We start from the raw sequence: 24,152 nt of genomic DNA, 5'->3' as shown, positions 1-24,152 counted from the left end.
TAATCAAAGTCTGCCATTTTATAAATATCTACCCTACATCTATCTTAGCATACATACATAACATACATATACCATGCATCATCATTCATCCATTAGCACGTGAATTACTTAACTCATGACATGAGTATGAAATTTATCCTTAAAATATACTTACACTTACACCCCCCATTTTTGTGTCAGTTTCTTTCTTTTCACTACCGTCCCATCTTAATACGGAAAACTAAAGATTTACGGTAGGCACCTACTTATGAACTGCCTAGCCTAGAGTATTAATAAATGTACAATCATTCTCAAGTGATTACAATAGGACAAGTTTAATATACACTTGATTGTACCTATAATTAAAGATGTCAATTCGGATAACTGGATAGAGTTTGAGTCAAGTATGTTCGGGTCTGATATATTAGGTTTAAACTCACCCTTTTAACCCGTTTCGGGTCGGATCGGGTCACTTTTGGGTCGGATCAAATTCGGGTCAAATTCGAGTTTGAGTCGGATCAACTTCAGATCGATTCATATTTGGTTTGATAAATTCGGATTGGGTACAAAATGTGTTTGATCGGTTTAATTTCAGATGGATGACTTTATATCAGGCTGGTTATGGTTCGGTTGATTTCATTCGGTTCTTTTAAGTTTGATTTAAATATTAAGGTTCGATCAATTGTGATTCAAATACATTCTGTGTTTGGCTTAATTTTGGCTGGGTTACCAAATTTAATATTCAAATAGTACATTTTAAACTAGAGTAATTATTGAGTATTTTTTCTTCTTGTCATTAGGTCGATATCAAGTCATTCATGTGTCTTTTTCCATATCGTGTCATTAATATGTGTTTAGCAAAAAAAATAAAGGTAAATAAGACCCTCTTCAATGGTAAGACTCAAGTGAGTATTTTTAGGAGAGAGAGTATTTTTTGCAATGTATACCAATAGGTTGGTATCTAAACTCAGCAACTCCAAAAGAAAGTTGCTAAGTTTAGATACTCAACTTTGAGTCTCATTTGACAAAAAGTGTGGGCCCTTGTTAATATTCTAATATATTTTGTAATTTATTTAAGTTTTACCTTTTTTTTTAAATCTTACAATATTTGATATTTTAAAAAAAAAAATGGATTTGGTGGGCCATAAATTGAAAGTGACATTATTATACTTTAAAAAAAACTCACAATTGGAAAATTAGACTTCACATGAGTTGCTAAAGTGAGAAGTGGGTTAGGTATAAGTGTACCACCATTGGAGGTAAAAAACAACTCATTTTGTATTTCAATACTCAAAGTTGAGTCTCATCATTGAAGATAGGCTAATAAGTTGAGTTTAAAATTATGGTTGGTTTGCAATCATGTCAAGTCAAAATTAGGTCGGTTTAAAATCGGGTTCGGTTAATATCTGTTCGAATAAAATACAGTTCGGATTATTGAATTGGATATTTGTTGGATCAATTTCGATTTGGATCGAGTGCAGGTTGGGTCAAATTGGTTCGGTTTGAGTTCAATTCGGGTCAAATTGGTTTCTAGTCGAGTTTGAGTCGGATTAAATCGGTGCCGGGTTAAGCTCAATTCGGGTCAAATTTGGATTCGGGTTAAGTTCAGTTCGGTTACAAATCGGGTTTGGCTCTTGAGTTTCTCAGATCAAATCGGATCAGTTACAGTTAAAACGGATGATTTTTTTTCGGGTCGGTTCGATTTTTGACACTTCTACCTGTAATTGAAGTTGTCAAAAACTGACATGACATAGTAAGAAATCGACATGTACCGACAATGGCCTTAACTTAATTTTTACCCGAACAATGAGTGAAACAATTGACATGTGATTCGACCCAAACCAACTAAGTGTTAACCGGCAATCAATTTGACTCGATACTTTAATTCATTACCTGAACTCGAACCTGCACTCGGCCTAGTATTAACCAATATTTGATTTAATTTGGTCTAACAATGATCCAAACTCGAATTGACACATGTTCAATAAAGACGCAAAATCGTTAATAATTTGAGACGACTTATTATTACTGACCAAACTCATAGTGACTCGTAACTCAATCTTATTTGGATTCTCCGTTAGTTATTTTTATTTCTTTGACAGGAGATTATTGTATGTTAACTTGACTTTGACGACGGATTGTCTGTTAACTTGACTAGCCATTGACCAAACCCAATCCAACAAAATTTAAAAAAATTAATCTTGAGTTTAATTTGATTACAATAGACCTTGTCTGCTATCGGCATACAAGGTCACTTGGGGGGGAAAACGGAGTTTTTCGCTCCCAGAAATTGTAACAAGTAGACCTTGTCTGCTATCGGCATACAAGGTCACTTGGGGGGGAAAACGGAGTTTTTCGCTCCCAGAAATTGTAACAAGTGGACCTTGTCTGCTATCTGCACACAAGGTCACTTGGGGGGGAAAACGGAGTTAATGAACAATAGTAATGTGTTGATAGAGTATAACGGAGTATAAAATTGAGAGATAAAATCTGAGATAATGCAAATGAATATACTAAGGAATTATAACATTATACAAGAAGTCATCCTGAATGTTACAAAAATAAGAAACCTGTGTATTAAAATCTTCTCAGCAAAAGAATATAAAGCTTAAAGGACAAGAATAAATCCAGTTGTAGTCACATCGTCGGGTTAGAGTAAAGTCTCTGAGGTGTCCCTAAACTTCATCCACTGCTGTATCAGAGTGTAAACCAAAATGGGCATAACGAACTGGAGCAACAACAGGAATAGCAGTAATGCATCATTGGTGCACAATGCTTGACAGAGTGCAAGAAACGTTGTGCTATATGAAAATTCCAAAATGAGGTGAAGTTTGCAGAATGAGAAGTGGAACCCAAAGTTTGTTCAGCTAGATTAACTGAGAACGATGATATGTGATCATGCGTCCTCACTTGGGGGGCTAATTGTATGGGATGATATGTAGGTAAGGCCGATATCTTGAAGAAACGCGTGATCAAACCATGAGTAATTGCAAAAAGGCGCTGATATGTACCAGAAAGTAGACATATCGGCTTGTCGGAATTCGGCACGTGGCAACAGAAGCTTGACACTTGGCTCAAGAAGTTTTGCATGGATGAGAGCCACCTGTCAAGTTGAACCATTATAAATAGTAGGTAAGACCTCATTAATGAAGGTATTAATTACACTCTCTCTCTCTCTCTACTTTCTCTCTCATACTTATCTTCCTTTCTTAAACACTTTCTGACTTTATCATCGGAGTGGTTATCCCCGGATCACCCCGGGGTTAGCTAACTTCTTCTCATTGTGTAGGTTCTCAGCTTGCCGATAGGAGTATCAGGATCTCGGATCCGAGTTCTTGGGAGATCAGATCCAGATAGAAACAACAATGATAGAGTCGCAAAATTGTTTTATTTAACAATGCAACATATTGATACATTTGAGTTAGTTGTCCGTGAGTTTTTTTTTTTTTTTTTTTTTTTTTTTTTTTTTTTTTTTTTTTACCAAATTGTTGCTTAGGGTTAGCTTTTTCTTACCAGATTGTCGCTAGAGGTCTTTTTTTTATTTACCAATATGGTCAACTAGCCTCTTTTATATGCAATTGTATAGGTTCAATAGTATACCCATAATGGTTAAACAGATTTTTTTAAACCTACTTACAAAAGTTCAACTTGGCAGAACATAATTGATTCTATTGTACTTGACTCAAAACCAAGAATGAAATAACTGAAAGATTATCTAACCCGAACTCTAAAATGCCAACCATAAACCCACCCTAAGCATGACTTGATAAAACTTGAACTTGAATTGAACCTAATTTACAGCTAAAAGGGGTCTTGACATAACCTAAATCGAACTCAACCTAACCTAAATTTAAACCTATAATCTATTTGACTCGAAACCTGATTTGACTCATCCTAAACCTGGCTTGAAGATCTGAATTGATAACTCTACTATGTGTATGATAAAACGTAAACTGCTATTTTGTCCGTTTGTTCTTCACACAATAGTAACAAACATTTGGGGAACGAAATGACATTGGTTATATTTTACAGGTTGTGTAGTAAATATACATCCAAACAAAATGATAAATATTTTACACTCGTGTAATTACCATAATTTCTATATACAATCTTTTTTATTGAGTTCTAAGTTTTCACATTGTTCTTGCTTTAGCTTATGATAGTCATCGAGATTCATTTTTGGCTCATTAGTATGTAACAAAAACTCACCTTAACAGAGAAGGGGGAGATCGACTACGAGTAAATTTTGATCCCCTAAAGTGAGCTTGGTAGGAATCAGCTCTATACAAGGTAAGGATATAGTCAATATCAAAAATTTAAAAGAAATTTTTAACAGACATCAATCATCAATTCATCATATATACTAAAAGACACACCAGCAATGACACATGTCTGGTGTGTCCTTAGTAATTTTTTTTATAGAAAATTAATTTAAGGAAATTATTTGTAAAATTGAATTACTTTATAAATAAAAATGATATTTACCATTTATTTTTATATTGACATTCAATTAACTAATTAATATGGAAAATATAATCTTTGTAAATATTGTTTAAAATTTCAATCTTCTACTATAAGTTTCTATGTAGCAAACATAATATCTGGTTTAAGGATACAATTGAGATAGACAAAATTTAATGACTTAAAAACAAGACATTACAATATATGGTCACTGATAAGTATATGGGTACATAATTTTTTGTCAATAACCGTGCATGACACGGGACCTGACCTAGTAAATGTATATATTTGTGTACTAGGAGAACTTTTTAAGTGCTCCATTGTAAGTGATAATAGAAACTGTAATCACTAACTCTCTATGTATTTTTTTTTTTGAGGGAACTCTCTATGTATAAACGCCAGTTATTATTGATAATACTACAATCTACGAGTAACTAATTAAAGAAAAAAAACTATCTATAACCTAATTTAGTCCGTCTAACAAGAGTATTTAACTCCGAACAATATTCATTTATAGATATTTTACTCAAAGTGTAACATATACCTCACTCAAATCAAATTATATGCAATTAGATCCATTCCAAAACTACCTCACTCAAATCAAATTATATGCAACTAGATCCATTACTAAAAATAAACCTACATAGCTTACTAAATTTTAGACCACATCATTTTGTATGCTTAAAAATAGTAATGATCAAAATTTCACCACCATTTGAACAAGTCAACCTATTTAAGTAATTTTACAATCAATGCTATTAGATTTAAATTCCAAAAAAAATAAAAAAATCCAAGGGAGTAGCAACTAACGAACAGCAGTAGTAAGAGTAACAAATTGACAAATTGACAACATGATGTGTTTCTCTCTCTATCTCTAAAAGTCTCTAAATTCTGCTAACTAAGTGCTAGCTGCTCTCTTTCAACGCTCCCCACCGTACAATTGACGGCACAGATCAGTCTGCAGCCAAATCCAATCCAACGGCTACGACAGTGACCGCGTTTTTTTACAGAGTGAGGGCAAATCCAATTCCCCATATTTTATTTTTATTTTTATTTTCATAAATTAAAAAAGAAAAAAAAAAAAAAACAGAAAAACAAAACTCATCTCTATCTATCTAAATAAACCCATCTTTTGCTTCCCCTTACCCCCAGCAGCCTCCCTTTCTTCAAAACCCTTTTTTTTCTTTTTCTCTCTCCTTTTTCTCCTCTTCCTTATTTGAGAAAAAACCCTGAATATCATATCATCTCATCTCACAAAAACCAATAGATTGGAAGTAAGAGGATGCAGCAATCCAGTGCTAACAACAACAGCAGCGGCGGCGGTGCCGGGGGAGGTAATGGTGGTAATTCTTCATCTGATCAAAACACCAACAGCGGAACGAACCCGCAGTCAGTAACAGGAACAGGAGCAGGAGCAGGAGCAGGAGTAGGAGCAGTTGCAACACCCCCACCAGCAGGTGCTGTATGGATGCAATACCCGGCTGCGGCTATGGTAATGCAACATCAGATGATGGCGGCTCCGCAGCATTACCCACCGCCGCCACACTATATGGCGGCGTATCATCCGCATCATGCGGCTTATATGCAGCCGCCACCACCGCCGCATCACCATCACCACCACCAAAGAAATAACCACCATAATAATAATAATCATAATAACAATAACAATAATAGTCATAGTAATACTGGAAATAATAATAGTAATAGTAATGGCAGTAATAATAATAATAATAATGATGGGTCAAGTGGTGAGAATAAGACTATCTGGGTTGGTGATTTGCACCATTGGATGGATGAGATTTATTTGAGCAGCTGTTTTGCTTCTGCTGGCGAGGTCTTCTTCCTTCTTCTTTATTTTCTTTATTTTTATTTGTAGATTTCTTTATTTATTGATGCTTTTTATTGTATTTTGCGACGTTAAATGTTGATTGAGATGTGTTTCTTTAATGGGTTTGTATTTTTTTTTAATTTTTTTTTTTGTTTTTTGTTGTTTAAAGAATTTATTGTATTGGGTTTTTGTGTTATATTTTGTTAAGTAATAAATTTTTTGTGGGTTTTAATTATTGTTTATGTTTGTTGGATTGATTTAGATCTTGAGTTTTTCTAGTAATATGTAGTTTGGGTTTAGTAAGTTGGATATTTGTGGCAAAAAATAGGATGCATATTGAATATATTATTGTATGTAAAAGGAAAGCAATTACTTTGGAAGAATTTCTTACCTTTAAGTAATATATAACTGTTTGGGATGTATTAATGAATCAGTATCATTCTAATTGAATTAAGGAATTTGTTTGTTTTGTGAATGAGATAAGATACTTTGGAAGAATATATATTGCTTTTGAAAGTAATGGTTCGATTTTAGGCACTATGAACTTGAGGAACTAGGTAGGTTGTGTGACCTATAGCTTGATTTTGGTATGCAATCTGTGTGGTAATTGCGTTAGAGCTTTCATATAATCATATGGAGCAGTTGTCGCGGTATAGTGCTCAAAAATTATTAATTTCAGATCAATCAGATATGTTTTATTGTTTCTTAAGGCTTACTATTGAATCAGCTGGTTCTTATAGTTCATATTGTTCTGTTCTGAGTGTCTTGTGTTGTGTTTCTGGATTTTAAATGCAAAAGTCTGCTGCTTTTTATCACTTTAGAGGTTCTTCGGAATCTTTAATTTGAATTATATTTGTATGTTTTTCGGAACAGATTCATGAGTTTGAGATACATTTTGTGTGAATTAATGATTGTTTAGCTGCTGTTCAAGGACTCAAAGTCCATGAATATTCTCATGTTTAGGTCGTAAAAATTTGCTATCCAATATTGGCAAATTGAAGACTTGTACTAAATTTGGTTTGATTGCTGATGCAGATAGCATCTGTTAAGGTTATCCGCAACAAGCAGACTGGTGCATCAGAAGGATATGGTTTTGTTGAATTTTTTACTCATGCTATTGCTGATAAGGTTCTGCAGAGTTACACAGGCCTCATGATGCCTAACGCAGAGCAGCCTTTCCGCCTGAACTGGGCAACTTTTAGCATGGGTGATAAGCGTACAGACAATGGATCTGACCTTTCTATCTTTGTGGGAGACTTAGCTGCAGATGTGACTGATACTATGTTGCATGAATTATTTGCAACTAAATACCCCTCTGTTAAGGCTGCAAAAGTTGTCATCGATGCCAATACTGGTCGGTCTAAAGGCTATGGTTTTGTGAGATTTGGTGATGACAGCGAAAGGACTCAAGCTATGACTGACATGAATGGTGTCTATTGCTCAACCAGGCCAATGCGGATTGGCCCTGCAACTCCTCGAAAATCTCTTGGATATCAACAAGGTAATTGCATTGGCTTTTGGTTGAGTTTCTTCGAATTACAACATCTATGCCTATATACTAGTCTTAAAGTGAACATCATTTCTCCATTATTTCTAGCAATCATTGCATTGGCACAGAACCACAAAATTAAGGAGCAATTCAAGCAAGTTTTGCTTAAATTGGCAGCTTCATCTATCAACAACTAAAAATCAAACCTTGACAAAAGTCATGCTTCTCTTCCAAGTATAAACAATATCAATCATCGATCTTATTCTTTTCTCATGGTTAAGCTCTGTTTGCATACTTATTCACATTTTATATCTCCATAGATGTTCAGCCATCCCAATATACGAAATTTTCCAGGCCAATCGTCTGTTTAGGATTAGCACTAAACTGAGGTAGCACTTGTTTATATCTTTTGTAGTCTTTTATTGGATACATATATTCATTTGAAGCTTCGGAGTTTTCCTTCTTTGCTAACCTTTATAATGATGAGGTAAAACATGCCTTTTGTGCATAATTGTTGAAAAGTGGCTTCAGTCCTTTGCTGCTAGTTTATAAGGTTGTTAGGAAGAAATATTCTCGTGAAAGACCAATTTGCATCTACATGCTAACAACCAGATATTATGCTCATCAGAGATATTATCTTTGCAGACAAAAACACCAAAATTGAATAAGGTTCCATTTTTTCAATCCTTTGATGTTATGTATGTGTCTATGATATGTGGGCAGCTTGAAGCTATCATTCTCAAGTGTATATTGCATATCATGATTCATTAACCATGATTGGTTATGAAGAAAGGAAAAATAAAAATCAGAAGGGGGGTTGATAAAGATTTGGCTTTTCCCGAAAATCTATTATTTCCTTAAAAAATAGATGCTTGACATTAATGAACTCCTATGTCTGTGTTTACAAATAATCTTTTGCTGCTAGGTGGATACGGATCAAATAACAATGCTGGACAAGGCTCTCAATCTGAAGGAGATTCGTCAAACACAACTGTAATAGACTTTCCAGAGTAATTTATTGAGTGGATACAGTTAGGAGAAATTTGTTTTAATTTGTTCTGTCATTCACTTACGATTCTATCTTTTTATTACTGTAGATTTTTGTTGGAGGGCTTGATCCTAGTGTCACAGATGAGGATCTTAGGCAACCTTTCTCCCAATATGGGGAGATAGTTTCTGTTAAAATTCCAGTAGGGAAAGGATGCGGATTCGTGCAATTTGCAAACAGGTGAGGCTTATACCATGCTCTGAAACAAAATTTGTGATCTGAACTGTCAGTAGATTGCTTACAGTATAACTGTCGACTGTATCATCTGCAGAGGTCATGCTGAAGAGGCTTTGAATAAGCTGAACGGGTCAGTAATAGGAAAGCAAACTGTCCGTCTTTCATGGGGCCGCAACCCTGCAAACAAACAGGTATATTTATTCTCATGCCCCTGTTTGTTTCTTGTTTAGATTTCAGGTTTTTGTAATTCTATTCTCTGCCTTCAAGGCTTCAACTGCAATCATTCCTTACTAAATTACACTTCACTTATGGAAAGCAGTCAAGAGGTGATTATGGAAATCAGTGGAATGGAGGCTACTACGGAGGACACATATATGACGGTGGTTACGGATACGTACCACATCCTCATGACCCAAGCATGTATGCTGCAGCAGCTGCAGCTTACGGAGCCTACCCTGTGTATGGCAATCAGCAACAAGTAAGCTGATGACAAAGACACAAAAGGAAGAAGTAGCGCGCATGAGGAGAAGCCTCAAGATTATCGATAAGCGATACGTATCGCACTACCTAGGCATATTGTTTCATTCTTTGTAGTGTGAGCCTGTTGTGTAGAAATATTTATGAACCCCTCCCCCTCCTAATGTGGAGTGGAACTGAATTTTGATAACTCCGAAGGTAGTTTTTCTTACTAAGTTGCTTTTTTCCTATTATATTAGACATTCATTGAGGACAAGTTGAGAATGATATGGGGAACTTGCTCCTTAGAATATATGGTGCTTGCATATTTATATGTTTGCTGGCTACTGCTGGTCTGCTGCGATCGATTTCAGATATATTTTAGACATTCATTCAGCAGGAAAATATGACCTAAATATGTTTGTAGTACAAATAGGAATCTTTGAGAAATTTCCACGTCTAAAAGGGAAATGTTGGCATCATATAATATATTTTTGTATAGAAAGAATCTATTTTAACAAGATATCTGACTATTTCCTATAATAACAACCTACTACTATATAGGGAAATTTCTTACTTTTTGTTTTGATTAGGAAATAGGTAACTATATATGTATTATGAATGTTGTTTAGATTTGATTGCTGCTTAAATGAAATTCATCAAATCTGGCCCCTTGATTTTGATCTTTTTGAACCAGCACTGTTTAAGCAACTTTCTACTAGAATATTTGTGGAATTTAAGCAAAGAGAAATTCCCAATACAAACCTGATGTGTACGGTTAGGCCCCGTCTAGGGCCGCAAACGATCCGAGTCGAGCTTAGTTTTAGCCTGTTCGAACTAAGCTTGATAACAATTATTCGTGTTCGAACTATCTCGAGCTTGAACGAGCTTTTATAAATCTTGTTCGAGCTGGGTTCGTTAAGAATTTGGCTTGTTCGAGCTTTGTTCACGAACGTACTCGTTTACATTTCGAGTTTAAGTTCGAGCTTGAACGGGTTTAAATCGAGCTTGATCAAATAAACGAACCCTAATTTATCATTTAAAAAATTGTTTCTTTCAAATTTTAACACATCCATGTAATTCTATATAAGATTTTTATATTCTTTCTATAGAAAAAATAATGACGGAGCTTTCATACCTTTATATGTATGAATAAAAGATATATAAATTGTTCGAGTTTTAATTGGGCGTGTAAAAACTTACAAACCGAGCCGAACATGATGTTGTTCGAGCTTTGTTCATCTATTTATGAGCTTAAAATTTTTGTTCAAGCTTGTTTGTTAGCTTTGTTCGACCAAGCTTTGACCGAGTTTGTTCGCGAGTAGTTCACGAACGTATCATCTCATTAACACTATAATTATTTTTGCTGAACTGAAATTAAATTAGATTAGTTCACGAACGTATCAGCTCATTTTTTTACTGAACTTGAAATTAAATTAGATTAGTAAGCTTGAACAAAAATATTGTTCAAATAATTTTTATTGAGCTGAAATTATTTTTGCTGAACTTAAATTATTATAATGAACTTAAATTAATTTTAGTGAAGTGAAATTATTTTAGCTAAACTGAAATTATATTTACTGATATTCTATTATAATTCTTCTTTAAGAAAACTGAATTTTACTGAACTGAAATTATTTTTACTAAACTGATATTAATTTTACTGAACTGAACTTATTTATACTGAACTGAAATTATTTTTACTTAATACTACCTCCGTTTCTTTTTAGTTGACACGTATTCCTTTTTAGGAAGTTTCTTTTTAGTTGACACGTTTCCTTTTTGGGTAAATTTTGTACCTTGCATTTACAAGCTACCCCACTTGTTTTTTCATTCTCTATCACTCTCTCTCCTCTCCTTAATATATGTGCCTAAATCAAATGCGTCAACTAAATAGAAACGGAGGAAGTATTATTTTTTTAAGGTGAAGAGAACAAGGCCTTACTAAACTATCAAAATTATCGAACAAACCAAATATGGATTGTGGCTCCTCCTTTTGATCATCTCTACCATTCTAGCATATTTCCTCATTTTCTCTCTCATTGATTCAAGATGATCCTTCTTTCAATAAGTATACATAAATTTTCGAACTTTTATAGATAGTCTTGTAAAGGATAATCAAATCATTATTAGTTATTGTGTCAATTGTGTAATTTTTTTGATTTACTTTTTAGGTTGATAGTCAAACATATCCCTAAGACCCTAGCTCTTTGCTAATGTATCTAGACAAAAGTACCTAGTCATATTTTATTGGTCATGCGCTATATATAAACTTATACTTATCAATATAATTAAGCTTTTCAACATTCTCTTTCTCATAACTCTATCATGATATCATGAGCTATTGATCTATTTTTTTGCTGCTATCGCTACCACACTCTCTTATTCCATGGCTACACGTACAATCAAAACCTTTTGTCGACGTCGACAAATGATGGTGACCATATCAAACTTCCTTCTCGGAAAGCTTCAAACCTTAAACTTCTGCACCACTCTTTAAGCACCCCATATTTCATATACCAAGAGATGCTAATTATCATTATTTTTTTCTCCGAACCCCTAATGGAGAAACAATCCCTTTTTTGGCACCCTGTAGTTTATCTACCAAGTGTGCCTGCAGACACCCAATTGTGTCTCCCCGAAACCAAACCCAGTGATGAATACCTTCGCGTCGAACCATAATCGAATGAAGTGAAAGTGTGAAAAGTCTAGTGTTGCGGTTAGTTTTTTATTAAAATCCTTCTTTCTGTTTTTGAAAACCAACTCTATTTTATGAAAATAGCCAATCTAGTTTAGTTTGGTCCATGATAAAGGTCCAATGATAGTGTAGTTAGATGGGGATCGAAAAGAGCTTTACATACGGCCTAATGATCTAGAGGAGGGCCTATTATTATTCCTAAAGCTAGTAGGATTGATTATAGTCTCCTAAAGCTTCTAAGAGGTCCTTTTCATATCCTAGTGGAATTAGGATTGCTAATTATGTAGATAAGTTTTACTTGGAATAAAATAATGTTTTATTTGAAAATACGATTTTAGCCTTCGTACGGACTTTACAGCTCAATTTTATTGAAAAGTGGACTCCGTGCTGAAAGCGCGTTGAAAATCCAAGTTGTCTCTAAACGACAAGCTTGTCGCTGCGACAAGCTAGCTTTCCGGCGACAGCGTGGAGTTTTATTCCTTTTCAAATTCTGATTAGTTTTCAATCAATTTCCGAACTGTTTTCCTATAAATAGGGTCCTGACCTCCGTTTTTATTCACCAACAATCTACAATCCACAATCACCTAATCTCTCTCTCTTCTCTCTCGAGCAATATATGCTTTCTTTCTCTCTCTCTTTCTAGCTAGCTTTTACAAACACAATACCGCACTCACAAGATCTAGATACACCTAGCCAAGTTCGAAGTTGCCTTGGCCCTAGACGTGAAAGGTTTATACTTTTCTGAGGGTTTGGTCCCAAATCCAGTCTAAACTTTATAACTCTTCCTTTCAATTATTTAATTTAATTCTTTAATTTTATTATATTCATTGAAGTTTACTAACGTGTGTATTTTATTATTAGAAAGAGGTACGAGGCTTCAAAGTAAGTAATTAGCTTACTCTCTATTTTATTTTCAATGTAGAAAGAATTTTAGATTTGTTTAACTCCTAGTATCATGTTAGGATCTATTTATTGCTTTCTAGTTTCATGTTTAGGGTGCTTTTATTTTTTGTAATACCATGTTAGTATCATGTTAGGTCTAAAGCTTTGATCTTTGATGTTTAGTGACATGCTAGGATTTGTTATTAATCTTGTTAGTATCATGCCTAGGATCTTGCTATTATATTTAAGCTTTATTAACATGATTTTGATTATTGTTATGATTGTTATGTTGCTTTATATTATTGTTATTGCTTGATCACGCCTTTTATGCATGTTTAAAGGGAATTTGTACCTGAAATCACGCTTAATAAGATAAATAATAATTTGGTTTAGGCTAATATGATTTTAATTCAAGTGATCGCCAATAATAGCTTTATTTGTGCATTAATATTTAACCAACATAGATTAAACAGGTTTAGGGTTAACCTAATGTATGTTTGCATGTTAGTCAGAAAGTGCACATGAATACGAGTAGAATAAAGTAGAGGCCTATTTCATAGGGCGGGTCCTCTCTTTTGTAGATTGGATTCGTACCCTCATCCCGAACCCTATTTGGTTCTAGACCTTTTGGAGTTGACGATCTCATGGATCGTTAAGGGATGTAACCTTCACCTTGTAAATGGTTTGCAAGTTCCTAAAACTTGTTGGCGACTCTTTTGCTCTCTTTTAAATTTTTTTCCCTTTGGACGCCACCATACTTAAGTGTATGATCACAGTTGGGTTCAAGTTTGGGGTAATGCTTGAAATATTCCCTACAGTGCCAAACATAAACTCCCTTCTCCAAAACCATTATGGAGAAACATTAAATTTTTATCCAAACAACCATTGGATTTTTCTATCTTGCCTTTCAATGGTAGTGAAGGAACCTTATATTTTGTTTTCTCTCCCATACGTTGCAAGCATACGCTAGCTAAAAAATCTTCATTTTAATTTTGCTATTAATGGTTCATGTGACACAACTAGAGGTGAGCAAACCGGATACGTAGTCGATCGAAAGTTTAGGAACCGGTCCTGGAATTGGTATTGGTTCAACCGGGTCCTAAAATTTAAGAGTTGAAATTGAAATTGGAACTACCGGGTACCGGTTCCGGTTGCGAGTACTCACTTATGTATTTAATTGTTAAAATATAATACAAATTATAATACTTATTTCATTTATTTTCATTTTTAGCGTTTAATACTTATATTTATATATGCATTTAGCTATTTGCATTTATGTTAGGTATTAATAATACTTTTTTTTTCCTAATAAGATCCATTCAATATAGTTTTATTATTTAAAATTTATTTAGATTAACATATATTGGGTAATCGGGTACCCAACCGGTTTCGATTCCAAAAAGTTGAGAATTGGAATTGGAATTTTAACCAGTTGTAACGGGTCCTTAATTTATTACTCGGAATTGGAACAGCCGGGTCCAATTTTAGTTTCGGACCCGTCAGTTCCTAATCGATTCCAATTCCAGGTATCTAAAATTTCTGCTCACCCTTAAATACAAGAACCGTGAAAAACATCCATTAAACAACTCCTTGTTCTTTACTAGGTTAGATCCCGTTCCATGCACGATGACCTATGTATATACTTATAGATTATTAATTGATAAGTATTATAACAAATTAGTCGATGAATAATAAAATTATGTGATAGGTTGATTTGGTATTTGCATTTTTTTAAATGTAGATTCTAATAAATAACTAAAACAAAAGTAGGTAAAAATCTAAGCATGCAATCTTTTTTCTTATTATAAAATAGGTTACAAATTATTTTAACAATATAACTTTTGTTTATAACTGCCCAATTTTTTTTTAGAAAATTTGTGAAATCTTTTCATTTTAAACATAATAATTACTACATTAATACGGAATGTGTATAAATAAATAATATAATTTTTGTAAATAATTTGTTTCCTTAATTAATATATTCTTTTAATAAAAAAATAAGAAAAATAAATAAAGACACACCTGGAGATGATACGTGGAATTATTGGTGTGTCTTTTAGTATATATGTTATTGATTGATTATTGATGTTTGTCTTTTCATAATACCTAAAAAATAAAAAGTTCTTCCTCACCACACACCTTTATCTCAATAAGGAAAAAAAAAAAAAAACAATACTCTACTCTCTCCATACCCTCTCGGAGAATTACAATATAATGCAACCCTTTTCACCTACACTTTAAATATTCCTACATGAAGAAGATTTGTGATATATATCCAAGATAGGTCTCTTGTTCCAGACGCCCGTCTTACAAGAGCGTGTAAAGGATTGTAATACCCATCATGATTGCTTTAATAGGATTTGATACATTACTCATACCAACAAGATGCATCTTCCTTTTAGGGAGCTCATATGCTAAGAATACTTCTCAGTTAAGCGTGCTTGGTTTGGAGTAATCTTGGGATGGGTGAACTCCTGAGAAGTTTTCTCGGGGTGCGCATGAGTGAGGACAAAATGCGCCCGAAGGACTATAATCAAATCATTATTAGTTGTTATGTTTATTATGTAATCCTTTTATTTACTCTTTAGGTTGATAGTCAAAGATATCCCTAAGGCCCTATTCTTTTCACCTTAAAAAAATAATATGAAGTAAAATTAAGTCCAGTTCAGTAAAATTAAGTTTAGTTCAGTAAAAATAATTTCAGTTCAGTAAAAATAAGTTCACTTCAATAAAATTCAGTAATCTTAAAGAAGAATTATAATAGAAAATCAGTAAAAATAATTTCAGTTCAGCAAAAATAATTTCAGTTTAGTAAAATTAATTTAAGTTCAGTAAAAATAACTTAAGTTCAGCAAAAATAATTTAAGTTCAGCAAAAATAATTTCAGTTCAGTAAAAATAATTTCAGTTCAGCAAAATTAAGGTGAAGAGAACGGGGCCTAATACCCGTCTCAAAAAAAAAAAAAAAAAGATATCCTTAATAACTCTTAGCTAATGTATCTAGACAAATGTATCTAGTCATACTATAATGCTTACTCATGTACTACATATACTCTTGTATTCATCAATATAATTAAACTCTTTAACATTCTCTTTCTCATAACTCTATCAAGTCTTTTATCCTATTCTTAATTCTATCTTAATTTCATACCAAAACAATTTAATGAAAACATTGTGTAGGAATACATTTTTTACCCTGTGATTTTCAAGGTCAACAAAATGACTCCATTTTGAACCTGAAATGACTCCATTAGATGGTTAATCTATGAACCTTATATAAGAGAAATGATTCTTTCAACCAAATCCCCACATTGGTATTACATAACATACTTGTCAAGCTTTATAAATCAACCTTTAATTCAATAATGAGAATTAAAACCAACTTTTCAATAATCAATAATAATTTTTTTTCAAATTAACACTCTTTTATTTAATTCAACATGCAATTCGAATCATTTCCTCAAATATTAAATATGATAATCAATCAATTCTTACAAAAAATCAAACATGATATTCAAATCCTATTTTCGCATACACATATTTATTTGATCATTGAAATGCACTTTGATAAAGTATTTAGCCACCTAAACGCAACTTATTGATTCAAATCTCATATCAACACTTCACACTTTCAAAGTTCAATCACGAAGACACCTTGCAATTAATATAACCTTATTAATCAATATAAGGTTATGACTACATCTCTAGCCATAAACTTATATCTACATGTGCATGGACTACAAAACATCTTTAATTAAACAATAATACTTTAATATAAAATTATAAATTTGAAGTAAATCATACGAAATATATTTTAAAAAGGTAACCATGAAGAAAATAAAGGAATTAAGGAATAGGATTAAAGAGAGTTGAATTCGCGTTGGAAAGAATATGCAAAACTTGAAGATGTCATAACTCCTTCACTATAACTCTGGATTGGGAGATTCTGGTGCTTAACCTCAAGGATTTTTCGAGAGGAACAATCTTCCGTGAATAATTTAAAAAAAAAAAAACAGACCGAAAGTGCTTGAAAATTGACTTTTAAGGTATATGGGCTAATGTTAGAACGAGAAATTGAGAAGCAAAGTAATCAAAGATTTAAGGAAAAGAAAGATAAGAGAGTAAAAGAGAATTGGTTTCAGTGTGAAAAATATGAGAGGTATGGTTATTGGGGTATGTATAGTTGTAGAAAGAATGGAATAGGTAAGCTCATGAAAAACGTAGGTTTAGAAAACAAATTGGATGGCAAACATAATTTAAGGTAACTAGTAGGTAAGTGTTTACTTGATGAATAAGTAGAAAATAAGGTTTAAGGAAAGTCTTGAATGCATGGTAATCATAAATGAAGTTTCACGAAATGATAGAATTGCTTGGAGAATAATTAAGTAGATTTACTATAAAATATCTAATCAAATCTAGATAAAATATAAGACATATATCATTTTATATACTTATTAGGAAAATCTGAAAATCTATACTATATATTAAAGGAAAATGCTATATATAGCCCTTAGGGCTACATATAAGCATTAAATTTACACTTGAAAATCGTAAAAAGTTAAGAAATCATCAAAATATAAACACTAATAACACTGATTTACGCGTGTTTTTGTCATGAATTCTTAAATTTATATTATTTCCAAGATTGTATTTAATGCTTATATATAGCCCTTAGGGCTACATATAGCATTACCCTATATTAAAAGGCATTTCTAAATTTTATGTATGTGTCATGTGTATCCTTTCTTACACCAATACTACGCCATAACATCATTCAACGACCTTTAACATCATGCCACATCATCATTCGATGTTCTAAATTGAAAATGCATACAAAGAGATTTGAACCTAAAACCTGATTAAATGAAAATAACATATATTACCATCTTAGCTAGAAATAAATTAATGTTTTATTAATTCACATTTATATATAAGTACAAAGTATTAGATGTAGAATAAAAACAAAATAAATCCAAAATAAGTTATTTTTGTCATTGTATTCTAATTTACCCACAATATAAAAGTTAACAAGACTTTTAAAGCATCTAATTTAAAAATGAAATTGTTTAAAGTATCACCCAGAGCGAAATCCGGGCCACATACTAGTTCATTTATTATAAGGTAAGATATTAATATGCTCATAAATTCCGAAATTCCAAGCTTCCAAAAACCCAAATTTACTTTCTAAAATCCGAACATAAAAAATAAAATAAAATCAGTTTTTATATTTCTTAAAAATTCAGAAATCACTTGATAAAATTTGGTTTGTTGAATGTATTCAATTTAGGAAATTTTAATAAAATTCGGACCAATATGATTAGATTTTTAATTTGTATAGAACATCTGAAATTATATACTTTTTGGTTTTTGTAATAAATTAAATGGATAATAATTTTATCCAATATTATAATTAACTTTAAAAATAGATTTGACGCCAAAATTCGAATACTTAAGTGGCTCCAAAATGCAAATAATTAATAAATTACCAAAATGCCGTTTTAAAGGAATAATAAATAATTAATTAATTTGAAAATATATATCAAAAATACGGGATATATATTAAAGTGACAATTGAAAGGTGTTGAGGTGGGACCTAAGCTAATTCCTTAAGCAACAATGTCCAACCTCCTATAATTGTTCACTCTGTTGAAGAAAAAGAAGCTCTCGACTACTTCAATGTAGGTAGTTCTTTAGGCAACAATGTGTAGAGTATTTATAACAGAGCAACACAAGTGAGCCTGGTGCACAAGCCTCTCTACAACCAACAACAAAAAAGGCACTGATTCGATGACTTGCTCAGAAAAAGACAGGGACTTCAAGAATAAGCATACTACAACTAATTACAATAACGAAGAGGCATATATGAAACCACTGATGTAGTAGGCCCGGCTAGAAAGAAGCTACAAACAACTCTTTTTAGTGCTAGAGTACTTCTTCAGGAAACGAATTAGTTATTCTTGCACCAATAGACCACTCCTCTGCTGCTGCAACGAACATTATATTAAAGCCGCTACAAATCTTGCCATCAACACTCCTTCTAATGAAGAATTAGGCAAATTAAAGCAAAGAAAAATTAGCCTTTGTAGGGTCGTAGCTAAGCAACATAGTTCATTATCATCTAGTGCCTTTTCTTTACGTTACATAAGACTTCTTGCTACGCTAGCATCAACATGAAATCTTCAATACCTCCAACAATATTATGTTTGGTTTGCTACACCTCATATGAACTGCACTGGATTTATTGTAATTATGTAGCTTCTTTTGGGGTCGTTTAAAAGGAACATAGAAATTAAAGTAGGTTCCTACCAAATGTCCCCTTACAGGCTTCATCCAAATCTTTTAAATAGGAACATATGCAGCAGCGTGTGTTCCTAAGCTAGAAAACGCATGTTTATCAAACACTTTTAGCTAAAGAGATTAAGCCTTTATATAAGTACATTATCTAGTATCAATTTAATATGACTACAAAAGGATGCTTTTTTTTTTTTTTTTTTTTTTTTTTTTTTTTTTTTAAATATATTTTTCACTTGCATATAATTGTTTGTTCAAAAGCATAAGTCATATTAGAGACATAATTACTGTGTGAAAGCAGAATTTGGAACTTGTGTTTTTCAAGAACAAACAAAGCAAGAAAATCAAAAATTAAAGGGCAATTTAGATTACATCATGTTTTCAGGAAAAAAAAATTGCATCATTAACTCATGCTAAGAATTCAATCTTTTACCTTTATTGAATATAATTTTTTCTCAAAAAACTAAGCCACAGTAATACATGCTATAAGACTTTTTTATTTTTATTTATTTTTAATTTTTTTTACAACAACAAATTACAGAAACCGAAACATAAAAATAAAAACTAGTTACTTAGGTGAGCGAAGCAACCTGCATTGGTTAGCAAGTTGGAGAGCTTGCCTCACCTCGTCTCTATTAACTTTTAAGATAACACATTGGTGAAAGGAGCCACCAATTTTACGGATCTCCTATCGTCCAATGAGTCTTCATATTGGCCATCTTTTCATTTGTTAAGGAGTTTACTAAAGCTGTAGAATCTGTGAAAATAGAGACCGAATGAAGACCTCAAGTTGAGCTTCATTTTAAGGCTGAAAGGCATGCAATGACTTCCGCATGAAAGGCTAATTTTGCTAACCATAATTGTAATACCTGTAGGGAATATTTCAAGCATTATGATCCCAAACTTGAACCCCACTGTGATCATACACTTAAGTATGGTGGCGTTCCAAAGGGAAGAAAAAGAGAGCAAAAGAGTCGCCAACAAGTTTTAGGAACTTGTAAACCCAAAAGACAATCCAAAAGGACCATCAACTCCATAAGGTCTTGAACCAAACAGGGTTCAGGGATGAGGGTACGAATCTAATCTACAAAAGAAAGGAGCCGCCCTATAAAATACGCCTCTACTTTGTTCTGCTCGTATTCATGTGCGCTTTTCGAATAACATACAAACATTATATTAACCCTAAACCTGTTTATCTATGTTGGTTGAATATTAATGCACAAATAATACTATTATTGGCGATCACTTGTATTAAAATCACATTAGCCTAAACCAAATTATTAATTATCTTATTAAGCGTGATTTCAAGTACAAATTCCCTTTAACATGCATAAAAGGTGTGATCAAGCAATAACAATAAAATAAATAATATCAAGCAACATAATAATAAGCAACATAATAATAATAATAATAATAATAATAATAATAATAATAATAATAATAATAATAATAATAATAATAATAATAATAATAATAATAATAATAATAATAATAATAATAATGATCATAATAATGATAAGGCATAATAAAGCTTTATAATAATAGCAAGATCCTAGGCATGATACTAACAAGATTAATAACAAATCCTAGCATGTCACTAAGCAATAAAGATCAAAGCTTTAAACCTAACATGGTACTAACATGCTAACATGATATTAGAAATAATAAAGAGCACCCTAAACATGATACTAGAAAGCAATAAAAAAACATCCTAACATGATACTAGGAATTATAAAACAATAATAAACATGCTTTCTACATTGTGAAAGAAATAGAGAGTAAGCTAATCTACTTACTTTGAAGCCTCGTACCTCTTTCTAATAATAAAATACACAAGTTAGTAAACTTCAAAGAAAATAATAAAGAATAATTAAAGAATCAAATCAAAATCAAATTAAATAAAGTTTTGACTAGATTTGGACCAAACCCTCAGAAATTATCAACCTTTCACGTCTAGGGCGAAGGCAACTTCGAACTTGGCTAGGTGTTTCTAAATCTTGTGAATGCGGAATTGTGTTTGTAAAAAACTAGTTTAGAAAGAGAGAGAAAGAAAACATATAATTCTCAAGAGAGAATAGAGAGAATTGATGATGAGAATTGATTGAGAGAATTGATGATGAGAATTGATTGAGAGAATTGATTGATTGTTGATTGTGAATGAGAGTTGATGATTAAAAACAGAGGTCGAGGACCCTATTTATAAGAAAACAGTCCGGAAAATCATAGAATTTGATAAGGAATAAAACTCCACTCTGTCGCCAGAAATTTATCTTGTCGCGAGGCGACAGGGTCTGTCGCGAGGCGACAAACCTGTCGTTTGGCGACAGAGACACTTTTTGCGGATTTTGTTTTTATCATATCTTTTGATCTAGAAGTTCAAATAAAGCATATAATATGTCGTTGGAAAGCTCTTGAAGTCTACTTTCTAATGCAATTAGAATCAGATTAAAATCTTTTGTATATAAAAATATATGGCCGAAATAGTGAAAGGGTGTCAATTTTGGATAAAGTTTCGTATTCCTTTCATATTTTTTTCGTTATAGCTCGGATTTAATATTATAATATATCATTGGAAAGATAATTTCAAGATCTATCCAACCATATAAAATTTGGATAAAAAATATGAGGCACAAAAATAATATATGACTGTCTTTGGACATCTTTAAATTCAAATAGAAAAAGGAAAGTTTTAAAAAAGGAAAGTTTTATTTAAATCAAATTCCCTAATCTTATCTTTTCAAAAAAGGATAATTAAGATATTTTAGAAACTTACAGAAGATTCTAATCAATCCTAATTAATTTAGGAATAGGATCAAACCTTTGGACCCTCCTCTAGATCATTGGGTCGTAGGTAAAATCCGGTTTGGGCCCAGTTTAGTATTTTGGCCATAACTTCCTCATTATTCATCGGAATTGGGCTTATAATATATCGTTGGAAAGGTCTTTTCAAACCCCATCCAACTAAACTATTATTAGACCTTAATTATGGACCAAACTAAACTGGTTTGGCTATAAATAGAGTTATTTTCGAAAACAGAGAGAAGAGAATTTTAAATAAAACTAAACCGCAACACTTGACTTTTCCACACTTTCACCTCATTCGATTATGGTTCGACGTGAAAGGCATTCATCACTGGGTTTGGTTTTGGGGAGACACAAATGGGTGTCTACAATACCCAATATTTTTTTTTTTGTATATTTAGTCAACAATTTCATTATAGTCAACAATTTTGCTAGTATATACTTTTAAGTTTATGATTTATTTTCAAAAATATATTAATAACTTAATATTTTCAGATTTATTATAATAAAAAAAATTGATTTTGGATAATTAATAAAAATTGGTTTTGAGTACTAGAATTTTTTTTTTTTTTTTTTTTTTGGCAAAAGTGGTTTCACGGATAAAGGCTGGTGACAAAATCAGTTTAAATCTTTGAAATTTGATCCTATCCCATGAACCTTCTAGACTGATACATATAATCAAGATTGATTATTCATCATCCTTCTCTACTATCATTACGATCCCATCTAAAAAAAAAATCATCAAATCATTCTACATCTTCATTCTTTGGTAAGTGGCTATGATATACTAAATCCTTTTCAATTCTCTCAATTCCTTTCTTCTCAAATGGGGGTCTTAAAAAAATGTTAAAACCGAAAAACTGAGTTCAGTATTGCAACTCGTCGCTTTTTGCTTCTTGCTTTTGGTTTCTTAAATTTATCATGTTGGTTGGATTACTTTCAATTTATTATATATATATATATATATATAAATAATAATAAAAATAAAAAAATTAACCTTTGACTTTTGTTTTACGGAAGCTAAATGGTCATCTTCCATATTTTATCACTCAACTTATTATCAATTAGTGTACTTGTGGGGTGATTAGATTATGGGTTGTAACATGTTGATCTTACGCCTAACTTCTCAATTAGTTGATGTATAATTATCTAACTTAGGCCATTTATTTGTTTATATGTAGACGAATGTCGTATAGGTGATTACTCGGGGAACTACTAACCTTTATTCACGAATTCTAGAGGTAATTTTCAATGTCCATCGTCTTTAGAATACAATTAGGAAATTCTTTTGATGAAATATTGTGTGCCAACTACGTGCTTATGTAATCATATGAGATGAATGTATTATCGTACGAAATTATGGAATTATATTATATACTGGTTTTCTATTTTGTGAACTAGTATATGTATTTTCGAAAATTTGATTAGTCGATATCGTATGAGTTTTTTTTTTAAAAAAAAAAAAAAATAATCTTGGGAATTGGATGGTTGATTATATTCTATGTCATGTAGGATGACTATGGTCTAATAATACTGAAATTGAAGTATTGTAACTTGGATTAAATTGATTTGTGCAATACTTGTGTAGAATATAATCAAATGATTTAATCTAATAAAATGTACAGTGAAATTTAATCTAAGAAGGGAAATGAAACCCGAAAGGGTGAAGAACAGGTTGCCCACTAGTAGTTATGGTTGCTACTAGCTGGTTTAAATTATTGTATATTACTGATAGTCTTCCTCCTAATCACTGGGTATTAGTGAGGGGTGTGCACACTAGGGACATTCTGTTTATTTCATGGCCATTTGGGTTACGCGCGACCCTCTGTAAAGTAGGTGGTGACAGGGACTAGTCCCGGTTTACTGACGTTCTCTTTTTCTTTCTTAACTAAGTAATAAAATGTTATGTGACAAGTTGATTTTGGTTGAGTATTATAATGTCTATGAGACTATATTATGTATAAAATGTTTTCGAACTAAAATTATTTATTTTACGGGATGGAGTTAGAATTACTCAATTTATCTGATTTTGGGAGTTTTCT

The 24,152-nt window shown here is 32.2% G+C and overlaps 1 protein-coding gene across 1 annotated transcript; it reads left to right on the top strand.

Moving 5' to 3' along the window:
- Positions 1-5,582: 5,582 nt before the first annotated feature.
- LOC145615586 (polyadenylate-binding protein RBP47-like) lies at positions 5,583-9,751 on the top strand. The gene is made up of 6 exons (XM_081670660.1): positions 5,583-6,274; positions 7,304-7,769; positions 8,683-8,750; positions 8,855-8,985; positions 9,077-9,173; positions 9,302-9,751. The coding sequence occupies exons 1-6, from the start codon at positions 5,723-5,725 to the stop codon at positions 9,467-9,469; spliced, it is 1,482 nt and encodes a 493-aa protein (XP_081526786.1). The 5' UTR covers positions 5,583-5,722; the 3' UTR covers positions 9,470-9,751.
- Positions 9,752-24,152: the final 14,401 nt, after the last annotated feature.

The sequence above is a fragment of the Chenopodium album genome, chromosome 25 (genome assembly GCF_948465745.1).
Source record: "Chenopodium album chromosome 25, dcCheAlbu1.1, whole genome shotgun sequence".
NCBI lineage: Eukaryota > Viridiplantae > Streptophyta > Magnoliopsida > Caryophyllales > Amaranthaceae > Chenopodium > Chenopodium album.
Note: the sequence above shows the minus strand (reverse complement) of the source record. Positions and strands in the feature narration are given on the sequence as shown.

What these genes read in the sequence shown, in the direction of transcription:
- LOC145615586 (XM_081670660.1), top strand. Translation starts at nt 5,723, where the DNA reads ATGCAGCAATCCAGTGCTAACAACAACAGCAGCGGCGGCGGTGCCGGG. An exon ending in GTTTTGCTTCTGCTGGCGAG is followed by an intron (nt 6,275 to 7,303) that starts GTCTTCTTCCTT and finishes TTGCTGATGCAG; the next exon opens with ATAGCATCTGTTAAGGTTAT. An exon ending in GAGATTCGTCAAACACAACT is followed by an intron (nt 8,751 to 8,854) that starts GTAATAGACTTT and finishes TTATTACTGTAG; the next exon opens with ATTTTTGTTGGAGGGCTTGA.